The 18,913-nt window shown below is 41.0% G+C and overlaps 2 protein-coding genes across 2 annotated transcripts in view; one reads left to right on the top strand and one right to left on the bottom strand.

The window, feature by feature from the left end:
• Positions 1 to 12,464, bottom strand: part of maneal (mannosidase endo-alpha like) — a 51,233-nt gene extending 38,769 nt beyond the window's left edge. Inside the window, exons 1-2 of the mRNA XM_039740207.1 lie at positions 9,828 to 12,464; positions 5,413 to 5,522 (exon numbers count right to left, since the gene is read on the bottom strand). Of these exons, the coding sequence (XP_039596141.1) occupies positions 5,413 to 5,522; positions 9,828 to 10,335 (618 nt within the window). The 5' untranslated portion in view covers positions 10,336 to 12,464. The remainder of the gene's footprint in view (positions 1 to 5,412; positions 5,523 to 9,827) is intronic.
• A 244-nt stretch (positions 12,465 to 12,708) lies between these two features.
• LOC120518099 (general transcription factor II-I repeat domain-containing protein 2-like) lies at positions 12,709 to 18,234 on the top strand. The gene is made up of 2 exons (XM_039740702.1): positions 12,709 to 14,146; positions 18,174 to 18,234. Exons 1-2 carry the CDS (start codon positions 13,699 to 13,701, stop codon positions 18,185 to 18,187), a joined length of 462 nt encoding a protein of 153 aa, XP_039596636.1. The 5' UTR covers positions 12,709 to 13,698; the 3' UTR covers positions 18,188 to 18,234.
• The last annotated feature ends 679 nt before the right edge of the window (positions 18,235 to 18,913 follow it).

Below are 18,913 nucleotides of genomic sequence, written 5' to 3' on the forward strand. Positions count from 1 at the left end.
CATGTTTTTAATTAATGTACCTGTGGTAGTAACAGGTTACGAGAATCAAAATGAATACATTTTCACTTGCGTTTCATACTTGATTGAAGTATTGAGGCTTTTTTTAGTTTTTAGTAAATGGAAGCATTATATTTTTTACTTTATTTATTTTTTTGTTAATAAGAAAAACACTGGGTCACACAGAATGTTTCTCTGCTTAGACGACTTTCCAAATTCCCCAAGGTTTTTCTAAGGAAGATTTTGAACATGTTTCAAATTCGTATAGTGTGCAGCATTTGAGATGCTGAGCTGTCCAAACAAATTTCCATGAAGAATAAGCGTGCCAAATTTCCACGTCATCCACTAGTTGCCGGGCTGTCTCATAAATACAGACAGACTGACAGACAGACAGACATGGTATCTCAGTAGGTGCTTTTGTATTACATGTGAACGCATCTAAAAAAACACAAAAACAGCCAAGAGATTCCAGCGCCTATGTTACATTATGTGACTCCATAAACAAAATAATCTTAAAACTGCTTAATTCAGTTTAGAGTCAGCAGGGCCTGAGCTTAGCAACATTACGAACAAACAACCCTGGATGGGATGCCATTCCATTGCACACAATCACAACAAGATATTCTTAAATAAAATAATGAAATAGTATTTTGTACTCATTTTAGTAAAGACTGTTAAACCCTTTCTCTTATCCAGTGCACATCAGAATACAAGATTTAGTTTAGAATTCTAACAAATGCTAATTTTGAAAATGTTTCACAACTAATCCCCTTTGATCTTATAATAACTGTCAATCATAAAATAAAGAGACACTGTTTAATAACAGAAAATAAGGCAAGGATAACTTTTCTATAAAAGATTTTTTTATGCATTATGTGTGTGTTTAAAGTGAAGTGAATGCCTGTCATTCTTGTCCTATGAAGAGAAGCAGATTGACGCTGGGTGTCAGTTGCACGCCCAGTATGTGAACCTTTAAGGGCTCCTACATATTTGAGTGGACGCTGTTAGGAGCCACCAGCTCACAAAACGCTGATCACTGCATGCATATAATGTACTGCTGAGTGTTCCCAAGGCAGGAAAACTCATTTCAGTGCTGAAGCTGAAGCTCCATCCCTATGGAAAAGCTTGCAAGAGTTTGCTTAGCTCAACTGACTTTAGGGAAGCCAGACAAGAGTCACTGCCTCAATCAGACTAGCATCACAGAGCTTGACAAGTGTCACACTGTGCACATTCATGGCCAATAAAGCTTTTATGCTACCTGCCAACAGCCATGGGGGTAGCAAAAGTTGGCACTCGTTCATTGACCATTTTACAGGCTTTCTGATGTTTGTGCATGCTTGTTCAAAACATGTGGTACACACATCGTACAAGTCTCAGTTTATTATTGCAGGTCTAGAGATTTGCCAGGTATGGGCCAGTCACCATGCCATGTAAGGTCAGGACACCACAAACCCAGCACCAGATTGGTGAGTAGGGCTGCCTGACCCCCTACAGTAAACAGTCACTTGGGGTCACCATGAATAACAACATATAAGCACGACTGTAGGGTATCAACCAAGCATGAAATATATATAATGCACGGCTGTTAAACGGACACAAAATGTCCACACACAAATGTGCACCTTCTGCCTTGTGGCAGGACAAAGCAGGTCTGGTCAAACCAATACAAAGCACAAATCTCCATAACATGCATTAGGCAGCCATGACTCACTGATCACAATGGCATCATGCGGTGATTGATGAAGGCTCAGTGATTCACAGACTACCATTCTGTTAATTACTTTAAAAGATCCAAACTGGCACAGATTAAAGAACGTTTTGAAGGCTGTAGCACCAAAGGCCTGGGTGTATTTACTAATTAAACTAGAGCTGTTGTAGATAGGAAAAACTATCAATTATAAAAACAGAAAACTTCCACATTGCATGCCTGTCACCCTATGTAATACGACAGCAATATGATGAACTGGCGTCCAGTCTTGATTTCATATACCAAAGCTCCAAACTTTAAACACTTGCTTTACTTATTTGAATTCTAACATGATGTGTTTTAATAAATAGAAAGCATTTGTCTTTTTTACATAGACGGCTTGTTGCCATTCAGATGTTTTGTTGGCTTTACTTTGACTCCAGATTTAAAAGACTAGGATGGCTTTAGGGCCCTGAAAAACAAGCTTATACTATTTGTTTTTTTTTTTTTTTGCATTTTTTATTGTTTGTTTATTCCTCAGAATCTTTACTGCAGCAAATTTCCTCACAGATGAGCTCTGCTGCAACTCAGCCAATGTCATTCCTCGTGACCGGCCTTTGGAGAAGCCGCTGAAATCACGCTCCTTGTGGAGATTTGTCAGATATATTGAAATTAGTCGTGCTGCTTTTGAAAAAAAAAAAAAAAGATGTTTGTGATTTAAGATGCTATGACTTGTATGTAATTACATCAGTCATTTTCCACAGATACAACATAAGTCACTATATCCTCATTCATTATTACCGATAATCTGTAAAGCATATTTTAGGCAGCTTCTTTAATTAGCATGCTGTTGGGCATTTTAACTTATATGAGGAAGCCAAATCTATAGTGTGCATTGACGAAGAACTGGAAAAGTGAAATTGAAAGCAGAATAACTAAGAACACGTGGACCTGGTGAGGTGTGTCAGATCTTCCATTCACTTCTATATATATGCCTGGTTCACAAAGGTTTGAGATTTTCAAGATGATTAACCTGGAAGCAGCACACCATTTGACCTAATGCCTTTGGCTGGTGGGACAATGGTATAGCATGTGTGAATCCCCTCAGATTTGTACACAATGCAGTACTATCCCTCACCATGATCACCTTCACTTGAGTTTAAAAATGAGCTCTGATGTATACCCTTTGTGACACCATTATTTTTGAAAGATACCAATTGACTCTGTCCATTGTAGCACAAAATGGGAATTGTCAACTCTGCTAGGCTTTTGTGGCACACCAGACCTGCTAAGAAAGCAGATTTGACAGGGATGCAGCCATCCAGCTACCCCAAACCTCAACTTACATTCCAAACTAAATGACTGATCTCTATCCTGTACCAGGATCTGCTTGGACGTCATCTGATAATAAAGGTGTAAATCAGAGGTGACCTGACATCTCTCCAGAGGCCCCTCTGCAGACCTCTTGAGCCAGAATGCCCAAAATGGACTCAAGAAAGGACAAAAACCTATTCAAGGAATGACAACTAAGATGGACAGAATAACCCACCTGTTAAAAGATACTGATTTTGTAGCTGGAAGCAACTTTGTAAATGTCCGGACCGGAAACTACACTGCCAAGACCTGTGGCCCGGCAATCTGAGGGGCGTTAGACTTAGACAAACCGTACTTCCTCCAAATACTTCACCAATCGGCGATCAAATAGGCAAAAAAGGCAAACAGTAAGTAAGCTAATAAAGTGAATATATATCTATATTAATGAAAAAGAAGTGAAACAAAATGCCAAACATTATAAATATCTCACCTCTCTCCTCCCCTAACACCCACAACCCCACAAGTGAACGTCGAAATATTACAGTAAACGGTGCAGCACTAAAAATACAATGCAAACCCTCCCTTGACCCTACACTGAACATAAAACAGATATGACACCCAAGAAACACATATCACATACAAAGTCCAGGGAATTTTCCAGAGAATGATTAATGGAAATGACCTTGAACCAGTTAGAAAAACTCCAGCGGTAACTGCAATATGGAAGCACTTGACAGTTCGCTCGCTCCTTTCCCGAAATAAAAAAGAAACGGTCTCACCATATGGTCCTCGGCAAGTCCTGATATTACTGAACCCTGGGGTTTTGTGAGAAAGGCGAGATCATTACAGGTCCGGCACTGAGAGCAGCAAGCTGTGGACAGGTATGTGACGACCCTGATCGGCGTTTCTCTGTCTCTTGTGATGAGTTTAGGGGTTATGTTCTGATTTGTTTCCTTCTCCTTCTCACCTCCTTCCTTTACTATTTCCCTCCTCTCATTTATATAGGAAATAGCCCCGATGGATTTGATGGGTGGACAGGAGAATTACCTTGAGGGGTCACGGTCCTGCAGCGTTCTCCGTTCCCCTTTGTTTTCAGGAGACAGACGCACCATAGACTACATAAACAGGACAATGATAACGAAAGACGCGACTCAGCACAAAACACATTAAAACGTCTCCATTCATGTAGCACTCCTACAACTTTAATACAGTCATGAAAAGGTTCAACCATCTATTAAAACCACATGCGCTCCATCTCTCAAAGTAAGTGGAAGAAGCAAAGAGGAGAGAATGGAAACTCACTGAGTTCTCTCAGGTCACCCTCTCTGGGATTCACTGAAGGAGAGGGAACTCTCCAAAATCACTGAAAACACCTGTTTGCTGATCTATGAGCTGAAAAGCCATGAGCCGCTTTTGCTCGGAGAGACGAATTTGACAAACTCTTATCTTTGTGGACCAGAAGCTAAGACCAAGTCTGTCAAGCCAAAGATGTGTGCCAGTAGTCTGACGAGACTGAGAAGCTGCAATCACTTCAAGAAGGGAACTTCAGCATCTCAACTCTTGGGCCAGAACAAGTAATGACATTTCTCTACGAAGTGGCAAAACACAGCAGAAGGCAAGCTGAGGAGGCAGCAGCACAGCACTGACAAGGATCATGCAACAAAGGCAAAGAGTGCACCCGGAACCCGGAGCAACAATAAAACAACAACTTCACATAACATCGGACAGGATCCATAAACACATGGTATCGTAAAACTATTTATCTGTCCCAGGATGAAGTAGAACTTGAAATACCAGTAAACAGCCAGCCTGTAAGTTATGTGTGTCTGTCAAGTCTGTCTGTGTCAATATATATGTGCAGTTATCATCCTTGTGTTTATCAATAAATTGTATTATTCTGTTTCTTAAAATGAGTGTGTCTCAGCTACCTTGATATAAGTGTAAAGGATGGAGGCCTGCCTCCTACAACAGAGAAAGGTAAGGTAAATAAAGTAGGAGCCTTACCAAATTATTGGATTAATTACCAGTATTGCCAAAGGCACAACTGATAATTAACAAAAGTTAAAATGTATTTTTCAAATACCCCATTATTATGTGGGTTACCACATTATTGATTATTAATCAATCGGAAATTCCTACACCATCGCTTCACATTGTACAAAGTAAAAAAAAAATGTATATGTTTCCACTGCATAGAACAATACACTTAATGTTAAGATAAAATCATCAAATACTCTAGAGAGTTCTTGTTATAGCATTTAAGTGCAGGCAACAAAACAACCTCTGAAACAATTAAGATGCACAATTCAAATATGTGATAATTTTTCAGGTAAAAGAAGATAAATATCAAATATTAAGACATATAAATCTAAACAGATATCTATACACTCTACTGAATAGACCTTTTCATTTACCTTGATGTTGCGGCGGTTAGCAGAATCCAGTATGGCCGGGACCAAGTCCTCCGTTGGCTCTCCATTGTCGTCTGCTACACCTGGGGGATACCAGGATAAAACCAAGACACCTGACAAGAGGATAAGGAGACAATCAGCAGTGTGGTGGGAGCACTATACTGGCAGGGTGAAAGTGGAGGGCATTTGTGTGCAAGTGAATGACTCCTGGGATGAACTGCACTTCCACCCATTGTTTGATTCCGACTGCCTAGAGCATAGGTTCCCCACCTTTATTTGGTCAGAGCCCACTTTTTCAAAGAGTGATTCGATGGCTCCCCACCTGGGTGAACTACTGTATATTATACTATATATTGAAAGACAAGGACAGATTTTACAATACAATGTACCAATGTTAATATGGATGGGTCTTTCTTAATAGACATTTAGAATAATTGGTTGAAACATGCGTTTGATGATTTTTAGTATTAATCAAACTTTTCAGTGCGTTCTTTCGAGTATTGCCCAAGGGGGTGGCGGCTGGACCAGAAATGCCCCCTTAGATTTCTTCAGTGCCCACCGATGGGCAGTGCCACCCCCGTTGGGAACCTTAGGCCTAGAGTGTAATTAACGACCCACAAGCTTCTAATAAAATGTGTTACAAAATGAATGAGTGATCTATTACAAAAAGCAACATATTTGCCTTGTTTAATACAGTCGACATTGTGTATATTAATGTGATATCAAAAATATAAATATTGTCAATGAGAAATATAAACATTTTTGTAAAGCATAAAGGCATAGATGACTTTGAAGTGCATGTGTTACTTTATCTGCTGCTGTCTTTACTGGCTTGACTCACAACTGTTCATATAAATGATACGAGTTTCCTCCACAACACACATCTTGCATGTTAGTAGAAATAAGACACTAAATTATCTTTAAGTTATAATTAGAAGATTAGACCGTCCACGTGCGTACTCTTTTATTTTTCAACACCGATAAGATCTCTTTTATTTGGATTGTGGCACTTTCATTTTGTAACAGTTCAGCTCTTTACTACTCCACTTGCAGAGCGCACGTCCTAATCAGCTTTGCTTCAGAAGATGTGAGACTTTGGGTCGCAGAATAAAAAACATTGTGGTTTAGTACGGACTACTCAATCCTTAATGTACACCCTGCAGTCACATGGCAAATGTATTCACATATGTTGCAACGTTTCAATGCTCTACGTCTCAGTCCATCTGGTGATGTTATTCTTCAGTTGGAGTGTAAAATGTGTGACAATCAAAATGATGAATATTCATTTACAACATGGATTCATCTTTACCTTGTTTTTACAATAACAGAGGATGCCAAGATATAACATTGAAGAAATGCATAGATTCTGTATATCAAATTTCTATGTTGAAATTTTCATTGGGACTTAATATTCTTAAAATTTTAGAAAAACAACACAAAAACTGCACCATGAAATGCCAAACCATACAGAGACATCCTTTTGATGCTTTAACACTGTCTTTGATTCTTTATCATTTTGTACCTCCATATTCCCCAATGGCTATCTCTCCTAACCTCATGCATAACAACTTTGTGTGTTACAAGAACTCCCAAAATCTCAACCATCTTTATCTGCTGCCCATTTTGATTTCCTCACTCTGCATTCCCAGCTTTAACTCGCTGGTTCAACTGACGTAAAAGCACAGACCAGCTTTCTGAATGTGCCCACTTCATTACAAAGTGGTGGAGCTGCAGCCTTGCCCAATTGTAGGGATGTATTGATGCCAGGATTTTTATATTCAGTACCATAGCCAGTGAAATTGTTCAACACCACATCAAAAAGCAAAATCCCTTTCAGTAACCTTTTATTGAAGGTACCTCCATTATTTAGGTGAACAATATTGAGCCTTTTACAGAATATAAAATATACTCTATAAATACTAACATTAACAGCAGCTTTAAAATACTGGTATATCAATCATGTAGTTACCCCATTATTGTTTAGGTCAACTAATACTGGCATTCTGCAAAATGTCATAATGTCAGTCTGCATAATGTCTCACTGCGACCATGACAGCCAAGTCAGAACTTTTTCTTTCTTTTGAATTTTTCTTGCTTTATAGAAATTACAGTGCGTGTTCAGACAAAAATGTGTCTGTGTATTTATCTATTTATCCACCTATATATGTATTTACCTATTTAAAGAGCTTCTGTAAAAAGCCAAATTTCCCCTTGGGGATCTATCTATCTATCTATCTATCTATCTATCTATCTATTAAAGTATATAGTGCCCTTCATATCTATCTATCTATCTATCTATCTATCTATCTATCTATCTATCTATCTATCTATCTATCTATCTATTACAGTATATAGTGCCCTTCATATCCATCTATCTATCTATCTATCTATCTATCTATCTATCTATCTATCTATCTATCTATCTATCTATCTATCTATCTATCTATCTATCTATCCATTCACAGGGGCTTAATTTTAATATGCATTAAACTTCACAAACCAGCCATTTCTATATGTAGTTTTTACTCACATTTTTCTCACAGGGTATTGTGTCATTTATAGTGATTTGTGCACTTTAGTGTAATATCGACTTTCACTCTGTGCTACTGAATCTTAAAAAAAAAAAAAAAGCTACTGCCTTTACATTTTTGGAATTTTAGTATCAACTTGGCACCGAAATATTAGTTTTTGTTACTTCCCTATACTCTTAAAAATAAAGCTGCTGTAAGTAGTTCTTCAGAGTGATGCTATCGGGAACTCTTTTTAGTTCCCAAAAGAACCATCCACAAGAAAGTTCCAGAAAGAGCTTTTATTTATTTAGGCTCACAACAGGCTGCATAAATAGTCATGAATGGATTATAAGAAATTTATGAAATACCACTGGGTTTCCTGATTTTAAAAGGATTCTTGCTGCACAGGCAAAGTCTGAGTTTTCTTGATATGTTCATGTCCCACTAGGTATCTTACTATACATTAAAATTTTTGCCTCGTCCAAACGTCCAATAACTTTGTCCAATTTCATATGCAATGAACCCTTCCTAGCATGAAATGGTTCTTTGTCAAGTAATGTTTTTACAAGGAGCCACACAAACTCCATAAAATGCCATTAAAGAACCATTATTTTAACAGTCCTGCCAGCAGTATTGGGCACAAGGTAGGAACCAATCCTGGACAGGATGCCAGTCTACCTATGTGCCCACATTAACTCATACTGAGCCCATTGACAATTACCAATTAACATAACCTGTGAAGGTGTTGAATGTAAGAGGAAACCAGAGCTGACAGAAACAACTCACACAGACACGAGTGGAAGGTGTATATTTCAAAAAGCCATCGACTAGTCCAGAATTAAAACAAGGAGCCATGAGTTGTGAGGCTCAGTGTGCTGTTCTCTGAAAAGCTGGAAAAAGTGAATCTCTTATTTGATAAAAGTGTGTATTTATTAAAGGAGGTGGGTTAACATTTGCATTTATTTGCTTAGCTGACTCTTTTATAGAAAAGAGGTCAACATAATCAAGTAAACACCAGTCTAGGAGACTGTCTGGGAAACAAGTGTTTTAGAACAAGGTTACTGAAGAAAGATGTTTAGCGCATAACAGTATTAAAAGTGCCATTTTCTACGATATCTTCTGCAGTGATACGATTACTATTCGATAATGGCGCAATTTCCTTGTCATTTATGCTGCACTTTGCAATCTTTGAGTTGGAGTTAGGAGTACTAGAAACTCAGTGTAACGGTTTGTCATCCCGCTCGCTCTTCGCCCAGCCCTCTGCTGTTTCACCTCCTTTTGAGATTCTGCACTGGTGCTGCAGTTAAGCGGCGGGCAGCTGAACTACGCGTGGAACTATCCAGGGCACAAAGTGCTGAAAGGCATGGAGGCCGCGGACCGGCACGACACGGCCCGCCAGGGCATCGGGCTGACCTCCCACTGCACCGCACCAGCACGGCAGCGGCTTAGCGCTTGAGTTCAACTTAAAATGCCGTTCACGGTAAATTTGAGCTGACTGGAGATGTGGGCATTATTGGAGTGGTTTGCGCCAAAAACGTTTAAAATCATGCCTCGCGGATTATTCATTCTTCAAAGTATTTCTTACTTTTTGACCTAGTGTTTCTTCAGTTTACTTAGAAAACTTTATTTACTCAAGCGGCTATTATGATTATTATTCATTATTGTGTTAACGTTTTTGTGTTATTCGACTAACATTCATACTGGAAACACTGCATTCTTATTAACAGCTGGCGTACTTTTCTATATCTCAGCTTTGCGTTTCTCTTTCGGAACTTTTTAGACTGCTACAGCAATGCCCGAGTTCCGCACGCCCAGTATTTTTAGTGGTCTCGTAATATCCACAGGTCATGGTGCTCTGTAATCCCCATTGATCATCAACAGACAGATTGTCGAGACTTCATACTGTACCTGCAGCCGCCGCTCGAAGTTGCTCCATGTGAGATTCCAATACAGCTGGATCCCTCGAGCTGTAGGGCCCCAGTTCGGGATAAAAACTGGAACCGATGTCCTCCGGTGGGATGTGTCTGCCTTTAGGGTAACTCGCGGCAATTTTGGGGTCCCAGTGCGGCACGAGCACGTGGTCCCAGTGTACATATTTACCGTCCACTCTAGGATTCCCGTACCAGACATAGTAAAAAATGTGGATATCGTAGTAGATGCTGCCATCCGAATCGGAGTTGGCGTAGACGATTTTGGTGTTAGCGACGGCGTTACCGTGGGCAGAGGAGGCGAGCACGTCGCTGGACACCGAGCGCCGATCCATCCGGTCGGCTGCTAGGGGCATGAGCTCCAGTCCCGGGGCTAAATCGGAAAATCCGTCGCTCGGTTTCAGTGTCCTCAAACCCATCATCGTCCCGAAAATGAACAGCGTGAAGAGAAAGAGAGCTACACACGCTTTCTTGCGCAGCCTAGCCATGATCCGACGGCGCTTCAATTGGAAAGAGCCCACCTCCTCAAACAACTTCTACCGCCGACGCCGCGTTGCTGCTGTTGCTTGCGGAGGAGGAGGAGGAGAAGAAGAAGAAGGAGGAGGTGAAGCGAAGCGATCTGCGTTTAATAAGCTTTTACCACAGGCTCTAACCCGCAAAACCTGCGGTCCCATGCAGCGGCTCACCGCCTGACCATTTCGAGCGCTTAAATGGCAGCCCCACCAGGCCAAGGACATGAATCATCTATAATTAATTAAGGACAGGTTGAATAACGAATTGACAAAAAGAATCTGCATAGGAAAAGGCCATCTGGAAGGGAAAACAAAAGGAAAACAATAGCCATTATCATGCAGGCGGCTCGGCGCTACTTACAGTAAAGTTGGATGCTGTGCACGCAATGATCATTAAAACATCTGTAGCTGCCGGATTGTAACTTACGCGGCATTGTGGCAATCGACTCGAGTTATCGACCTTTCTATTTAACTGGCCGAACGGGTAATTCATTTATGGAATGTTTTTTGTCACTTCAGCAGGCGGACATCATGCACATCGCGATTTTTCTTTTTCTTCTTACATCCTCCGTTCGGCTCCGTGCACTGTGTACAAGCGCAGATGACATTGCGCAGCACTGAGCTCTGCTTGTGCCGAACTTGCTTTACATTTGAAGATGAGACTCTTTCCCCAACACCATAAAACGCTGTCTTATTTGCCATAAACCACTCCTCCTCCCCGCCGCTTTTAACCCTGCTCGTCCGCAGATATGTTTATGAGCAGCTACATTTACATGGAGAACGGCGACCGTCTTACGGGGTACCTTCACTCGGATCGTAGCGACAGGAGTGAGACGGAAATCCTGCAGGGTTCATTACTCATTGAATCCACGTCCGACGACGGCTCTTGATCGACAAATTATGTCACAAGACGAGAGGGACTCGTTGTCACTCCGTGTTAGCGACTGCGAACGGAAGCGAGCGGCATTCTAGCGGTCCGTTCACTCGGGATGCGCTCGCTGGGCTCTCCTCGCGTTTCTCTGCAAAAATACGCAGATCACTTCAAACGATTGCTGTTTCTTCGAGGAGGGTGTTATTTATAGAAGCTGAGATTCGGTGGTTGTTGGATGTCACCTTTCGTTGTTTATAGTATGTGTCAAAGGATTCGTTTTATATTCCGCGTTGGCTTTTGTTCATTTCGTTCCTTTGGAGGTGGAGTTTTCCAGCTCGCTGGCTCATTGAATGATGCAGGCAGAGTGGCTGGGGGAGGAGGTCTGCGCTGACAAAACGAAAGGAATCCTTTCACACACGTCTGAGAGGCGCTTTGAAATGACAATGGATTCGGATTTCCACTTTGGCTTTCTTCAAACCCTCGTTTTGCTCAGGGACTGTCGCTCTCGCTTTCATACACGCGCCCTCTTTATACCAGCGATTTACGGATGCTTGGAAGAAAAAGTTCTGGTTTATATTCACCTTTGTTTAGCCCAGATATATGATAGTTGAATTGAGATTTTTTATATGAATTGTTATTGAAATTAAATAATCATCTTTATGCATATAAAAGGGCCTAACTTATATTTTTCATATTACAGACGCCTTACTGAGGTGCTTTGATGGCCCCGTGTATTTGTAAGCATTTACTTGTAGTTAACACTGAGCAGTTTCCTCATAGTTTATGACTGAAATCAAATCATCTGTGGCTGGATATGTATTTAAATATACTTTCCATCAGCAAATGACGACAGACTCGGTTGTTTAAAATTCATTTCAGTCCATCAAAACTTTATTTGATCACTTTTATATATTTAATAAAAACCATAGGCTCTGTAGGTGATCGTCCTCTTGATTTGTCTACTGAAATTCGACCACCGCTGTTCAGATAAGTATAATCCACAAAAAAGTAAAAGGAAAGCTGCAAATTTGCCATCTTCTCAATAGTTCACCGATAAAAAGCTAAAGTATTTATGTCAAGAAGTGTGTTAATAATTGTGTCATTGGATTATTTGATTAGAGAACGTTTTAAAATTCCTATAGCCCCAAAATAATTATTTACACTAATCCTTCATAACCCCAAATAGAATAAATAATCCATAAATATCCATTCATTATCCAACCCGCTATATCCTAACTACAGGGTCATGGGGGTCTGCTGGAGCCAATCCCAGCCAACACAGGCAGGAACAAACCCTGGGCAGGGTGCCAGCCCACCGCAGGGCACACACACTAGGGACAATTTAGAATTGCCAATGCATCTAAGCTGCATGTCTTTGGACTGTGGGATGAAACCGGAGCACCCGGAGGAAACACACACAGACACGGGGAGAACATGCAAACTCTACACAGGGAGGACCCGGGAAGCAAACCCGGGTCTCCTAACTGCGAGGCAGCAGCGCTACCACTGCGCCACCATGCCGCCCATCCATAAATATATAAACTCAAAACTCCGGCCATCCAATCTGTAACCATGCATCATCCAGTTTAGGTATTGTTAAGTCTTGGGTGTAAACCAACAGCACTGGGTGCAAAGTGGGAACCAGGCCTGGGTGATGTGCCAGTCTGTTCACGGGGCACAGTCTTGATCACATCAGGCCGATGAAGTCCAGTTCAAGTTCAGCTTTATTGTCATGTGTGTATGATACAATGGAATTCTTAACTGCACATCTCCTCATGACAGAGACAATAATAAAATACCTGTGCCACCAAAAGATATACACATACTGACAAAAAGAAGAAGATAAATAAATAGTGCATAGATGTCAAACTCAGGCCTGCGGGACAAATCTGGCCCGCAGAGTAATTATATTTGGCCCGTGAAAAAATACCAAATGTCTACTAGAGCTGGCCCTCCAGTAGACAGCACATGCACAGCTGATACTACAAATCCCAGAATGCTCTGCTGGTGCGTTGGCACATCAATCAGGACCTACAAGTGCCCACTCCTCTGTTGACATTCATTAGCGACCTCATGCTACCAGTCACATTGGGCCACACCTCACAAAAAAGGCCAAACGAAAGGTGGAAAACAGAAGCTTTCTAGAAAAGTGGGAAGCAGAATATCTGTTCACAAATGTAAAGGGCAGACCTGTTTGTCTTGTGTGCGGAGCCAACATAGCTGTAACCAAAGAATATAACATAAGAAGACACTATCAAAAGAAACAGCATGACAAGTACAAGGACCTCGACATAGCGCAAAAGCGCCAGAAAGTAGAGGAGATGAAAAGAAGTTTGGTTTCACGACAGACTATGTTCACAAAAGCCATATAAAAAAGTGAGGCAGCTGTAAAGGCCAGTTTTATTGTGGCAGCAGAGATTGCAGAATCAGCCCGGCCCTTTGATGAGGGAGAGTTTGTCAAAAAGTGCATGATCAAAGTTTGCGACGTCGTGTGCCCAGATAAAAGGCAGGCATTTTTAAATGTGAGCCTTAGCAGAAACACAGTAGCTGATCGTGCGTGTGATCTTGCCACAAATCTACACGAACAGCTGATGGAAAAGGCAAAAGATTTCATTGCATTCTCCCTTGCTGTGGATGAGAGCAGCGACACATCTGATAATGCCCAGCTGTCAGTCTTCATCCGTGGAGTGGACTCAGATCTGTGCGTTACGGAGGAAACTTTGGGATTAAAATCAATGCATGGCACAACCACAGAAAAAGAAATCTTTGAAGAGGTTTCCAAATGTGTAACTCAAATGAGGCTACCTTGGGATAAACTTGTGGGACTAACGACAGATGGTGCGCCAGCAATGTGCGGTCAAAAGAGTGGATTGGTGGCCGGGATTCGGGAGAAGATGCAGGGAGAGAACTGTGCAGGTGAGCTAACTGTTTACCACTGCATCATACATCAGGAATCAATGTGTGGCAAAGCCCTGAAGATGGAAAATGTTATGAGCACCATAACACGAGTAGTTAACTTTATAAAGAGCTAAAGGTTTGAATCACCGCCAGTTCAAGTCTTTTCTGGAGGAGTGTTGTTTGGAATACACAGACATGTCGTTTCACACAGAGGTGAGATGGTTAAGCAGAGGAAAAGTACTGAACAGATGTTTTGAGCTGCGTGAGGAAATTTGTCAGTTTCTAGAAAGCAAAGGGAAAGGCACAGCAGAGCTCCGGGATAAAGAGTTCCTGTCTGAGCTGGAATTTCACTGTGACATCACGAGCCATCTTGATGTGCTGAACCTGCAGCTTCAGGGGCGAGGCTGTGTCATCACAGACATGTACGCCACAGTGAGGGCTTTTAAAACAAAATTGTGCCTGTGGGAGACTCAGATTCTGCAAGGAAACCTGGGCCATTTTCCTTGCTGCTAAACCATGAAAATGTAGATCTCTACCACCGTGTTCCCAAGTGCACAGTTTGATGAAAAACTTGGCTTACAAAGCGCCGAGTTTACCCGCCGATTTGCCAACTTTGATGTCCAGAAATGTAGGTTTGAACTGCTTAGTAATCCGTTTTCAATTGACGTGGAAAGCACACCAACTAACCTCCAAATGGAGCTGAACTGCAGTGTAGTGACACGCTGAAGTCAAAGTATGACTCTGTGGGTGCTGCACAGTTGCCACGTTACATACCTGACACAATGCCCCAGCTCCGTACCCAAGCTGCTCAAATGCTCTCTATGTTCAGCAGCACATATCTGTGTGAGCAACTATTCTCCTTGATGAAGACGAACAAAACATCACACAGGAGTCGTCTCACTGATTAACACATTCACTCAATCCTGAGGATTTCCTCAGCTCAGAGGAATTCAAGAAGAGATGCCAGGGATCTGGCTTGGACCAGTGTGCATCAGAGTAGATCAGAGTGCAGCAAACTGAGCTTGAATGAAGGTTTTCTTTATGCACTTTTCCTTGCTACTCCAAGGCATGGACTTGAATGGTTGGATTTTCATTGAAATTATTATTATAATTGTTAGCCTGTGAAAAAAGGGTTAGCATTGAAATTTAACTCAGAAGGCAAATAGAAAAAGAGGCATAAGATTTATTTTTAATTTTATTTAAGAAATGAATGCCACAGATGTGTCTTTTATTTGACATTTGATTTCACATGTGTTTATAGTATTAAGCTTTGCTTGTTACAGATTCAATGTTTAAGCAAAACTTAAGTTTGTTTCCATATGAGAAGGTTCATTGTTATATCTGATGAGTAGGAAAAACTTCCTCAATTGTAGACATTTTTTTCAATAAATATCAAGGTTGGCCCACAACTTTGTTCAAGTTTTTGATTTTGGCCCACTGTTTATTTGAGTTTGACACCCCTCTATCTATCTATCTATCTATCTATCTATCTATCTATCTATCTATCTATCTATCTATCTATCTATCTATTGTCACACGCGTACAAGTAGGAGACAACTAAAGGACCTGAATAATAGTAATTCCACATCTGACCAGGGGGCAAGCGGTGTGCACTGACTGTCCTTCTCAATCCCTTGCAGACCATTCTCAGGAAATCCCGCCAGGTTCTGACACATTAGATGACCTCACTTCCGGCTCCGGCACCTTCGACAACGTCACTTTCGGTTCTGGCACCTTTGATGACGTCACTTCCAGCTCCGGCACCTCAGATGACATCATGTGCAGTGCCGACATATAAAGACACCATCATTGCTGGCATGAGTCAGTTCAGTTGTGAACTTGGATCTGTAAAGATCTGTGCTTATTTCAATCATTTTGCAGTCAGGACATGATATATGGATGGCTGCCCCAAACCTTCATGATGTCTCTGTGTAATCTTTGTGACACTATCTATCTATCTATCTATCTATCTATCTATCTATCTATCTATCTATCTATCTATCTATCTATCTATCTATCTATTGTCACACACGTACAAGTAGGAGACAACTAAAGGACCTGAATAATAGTAATTCCACATCTGACCAGGGGGCGGCGGGGTGCACTGACTGTCTTTCTCAATCCCTTGCAGACCATTCTCAGGAAATCCCGCCAGTTTCCAGCGCATCAGATGACCTCACTCCTGGCTCTAGCACACTCGACGACGTCACTTCTGGTTCTGGTGCCTTAGATGACATCACTTCCAGGTCCAGCACCTCAGATGATGTCACTTCCCGTGTCGACATATGAAGACGCCATCTTTGCTGGCATGAGTCAGTTCAGTTGTGAACTTCGATCTCTAAAGATCTGTGCTTATTTCAACCATTTTACAGTCAGGACATGGTATATGGATGGCTGTGCCAAACCTTCATGATGTCTCTGTGTAATCTTTGTGACACTATCTATCTATCTATCTATCTATCTATCTATCTATCTATCTATCTATCTATCTATCTATCTATCTATCTATGTAATAGTGAGACAGAGCATTTTTTGTGAAGATGAATTTTAATTTTACAAAGATTAAATGCTTTCCCTTATTACTTGCCAGAGTTTGATCGTGATATCCCCCTCTAGTGGGAATTATTAGAAGTGCGTTTGGATGTTAGTATTTTTGTGTTCTGGGACTTCGAGTTCAAGACAGTCTGTTGGTCAATTGACGATGGCATGAGGAGGAGGCAGGTTTATATCCTTTCTGCCTGGGAGGAGCGGGGCCATAGGCAGAGCAGACATCATGCCATTCTTCAAACCTGTCATGTCATTTGACATCCACAAAATCTTAAGTGGTTGAGCAGGCTCATGTGTGTGAGTGCTCACAACCAAAGCACTTACCAGGAAGTACAATACTGCTGCAAAGAAAGAAGGAAGACAGACATTTTGGACCACACAAACAGAAGAGATGCTCGTCTGTTTGGTGTTTTTGTGTTTGTCCAACCACAAAAGAATGGAAAACGGATAAAGAAAAGGCCAAGCTTGTTGCTGTGGAAGTATAGGAAGCATTCATGCAGCCAGCGGTAGTGTGAGGCTGCATGATATTAGGTTGTCAAAACATGATGAGCTGGCAATACTTTGGAAATTTGAAGCTGAACTAAGACATCTTAAGGGTGTCGTGTGATCAGTCTTTCTTGCAATTCCTAATTGTGTAATCTGACATCATCAAGACAATATGATCCAGCAACTGCAGCTATTAAGTTTGCCATGCTCTGCCACTACAAGATATGCCGTGTGCCGCAAGTGTGTAACATGTACATTTTGAAATATGACACGGAAACTGAATCCCTCACAGAAATAGAGAGAATCTGCAAACCCTACAAAGACATTGATGGGGCAGAGGATTTGTATTCCAGAAGCTGGGTCCTTAATGCAAAAGTGGTATACACTGCTCCACTATGCTGCCCCCCAGTAAAATAAAACACAACAAATAGCATTTAATTTGCAGTAAAATCTCAGCCTTGAACCCACCGCAGTATTTCCGTGAACCCTGTACATTGTCATATCTTTTGGGTATCTTTCTTCTAGTGTTTTCTTTAAGCAAAATGCATTATCACTGAAAAATGAATACCATTCACTGTCTGTCATACAGCAATTACTTAGCTTCTTTTACAAATAGAGTTTATTATAAAATAGCCATCTGTGTTCCCATTCATTGGGATTTCTTACTGTGTTTTATTCAGCTCATGCGCTATTGACATTTTGTCCGCAAATTAAATGATTACATTAAGCTATGCTGTTATTTTGAAGCCAAGTGCAGCCAAATTAAGTTAAGCATTCCTTTAATTAAAGGCAGTTATACGTTGAATGTGAAAAATGTTTGGCCAGAAAAGATAAAACCCAACTGAGATAAACATACTCTGCTGAATAAAACATTCATAAATAGGATACTATGAAAAAATACAGGCAATCTTACATGGAAGGGAAAGACAGTCCTATCAAATTTCAAATGAAACGGTGCACAGCACACCCCACCAGAAAAATTAATCTTTATACATGTGCTTCTTTTTTATAGAGAGTAGGCAGTAGGAAGCTTGACTGCATTTTGGCATTCATTTGGTGGAAACAAAAGACGGCAGATCTTCCCAGTGGAGTACAAGGCGACATGGATGAGGTCCCCAGCAAGTGCGGATTTGTCAGGAGATTTTCTTGAAATTTTGCCAGTTGTTGGAGACTCAAAATCCTCTCAAGAAGACACAGAGTGAGAGAGACAGAGAATGAATAGAAAGGAAGTCAACCTGCAAGCTTTGTGTAATGGCCTTTTCTTCGAGGTTTCAAAAATTCTGCAGCTACTGGAAAAGATTCAGCATGACACATACACAAAAATATCCAGTAGTCCAAGTGTCTTTGTTGTCAAAGTTTTAGTGCAATTCAAAGCAAAAAAAAAGCACACACAAAATTGAATGTATTGAAAAATTTATAATACAGAAAAACATATTTTCTTGCTCATGCTATTTCAGTTTTAAAGTCATATCTTAGTTAAGTTTCTTTAAATTACAATATACATTGATGATTTAAAACATTATGACCACCTGTCTAATAAGCTGTTGCTCCTCCGTGTGCTGCCAAAACAGCTCTGACCCATTGACGCATGGACTTGACAAGACCTCTGAGGGTGTCCTGTGGTATCTGGCACCTGGACATTCACAGCAGATCCTCTGACTCCTGTAAGTTGCGAGATGGACCTGTTGTTCTAACACATCATACTGATGTGCGATTGGATTGATATCCGGGAAATTTGGAGGTCAGGGCAAC

The sequence above is a fragment of the Polypterus senegalus genome, chromosome 17, assembly GCF_016835505.1.
Source record: "Polypterus senegalus isolate Bchr_013 chromosome 17, ASM1683550v1, whole genome shotgun sequence".
In the NCBI taxonomy this organism is placed as follows: Eukaryota; Metazoa; Chordata; class Cladistia; order Polypteriformes; family Polypteridae; genus Polypterus; species Polypterus senegalus.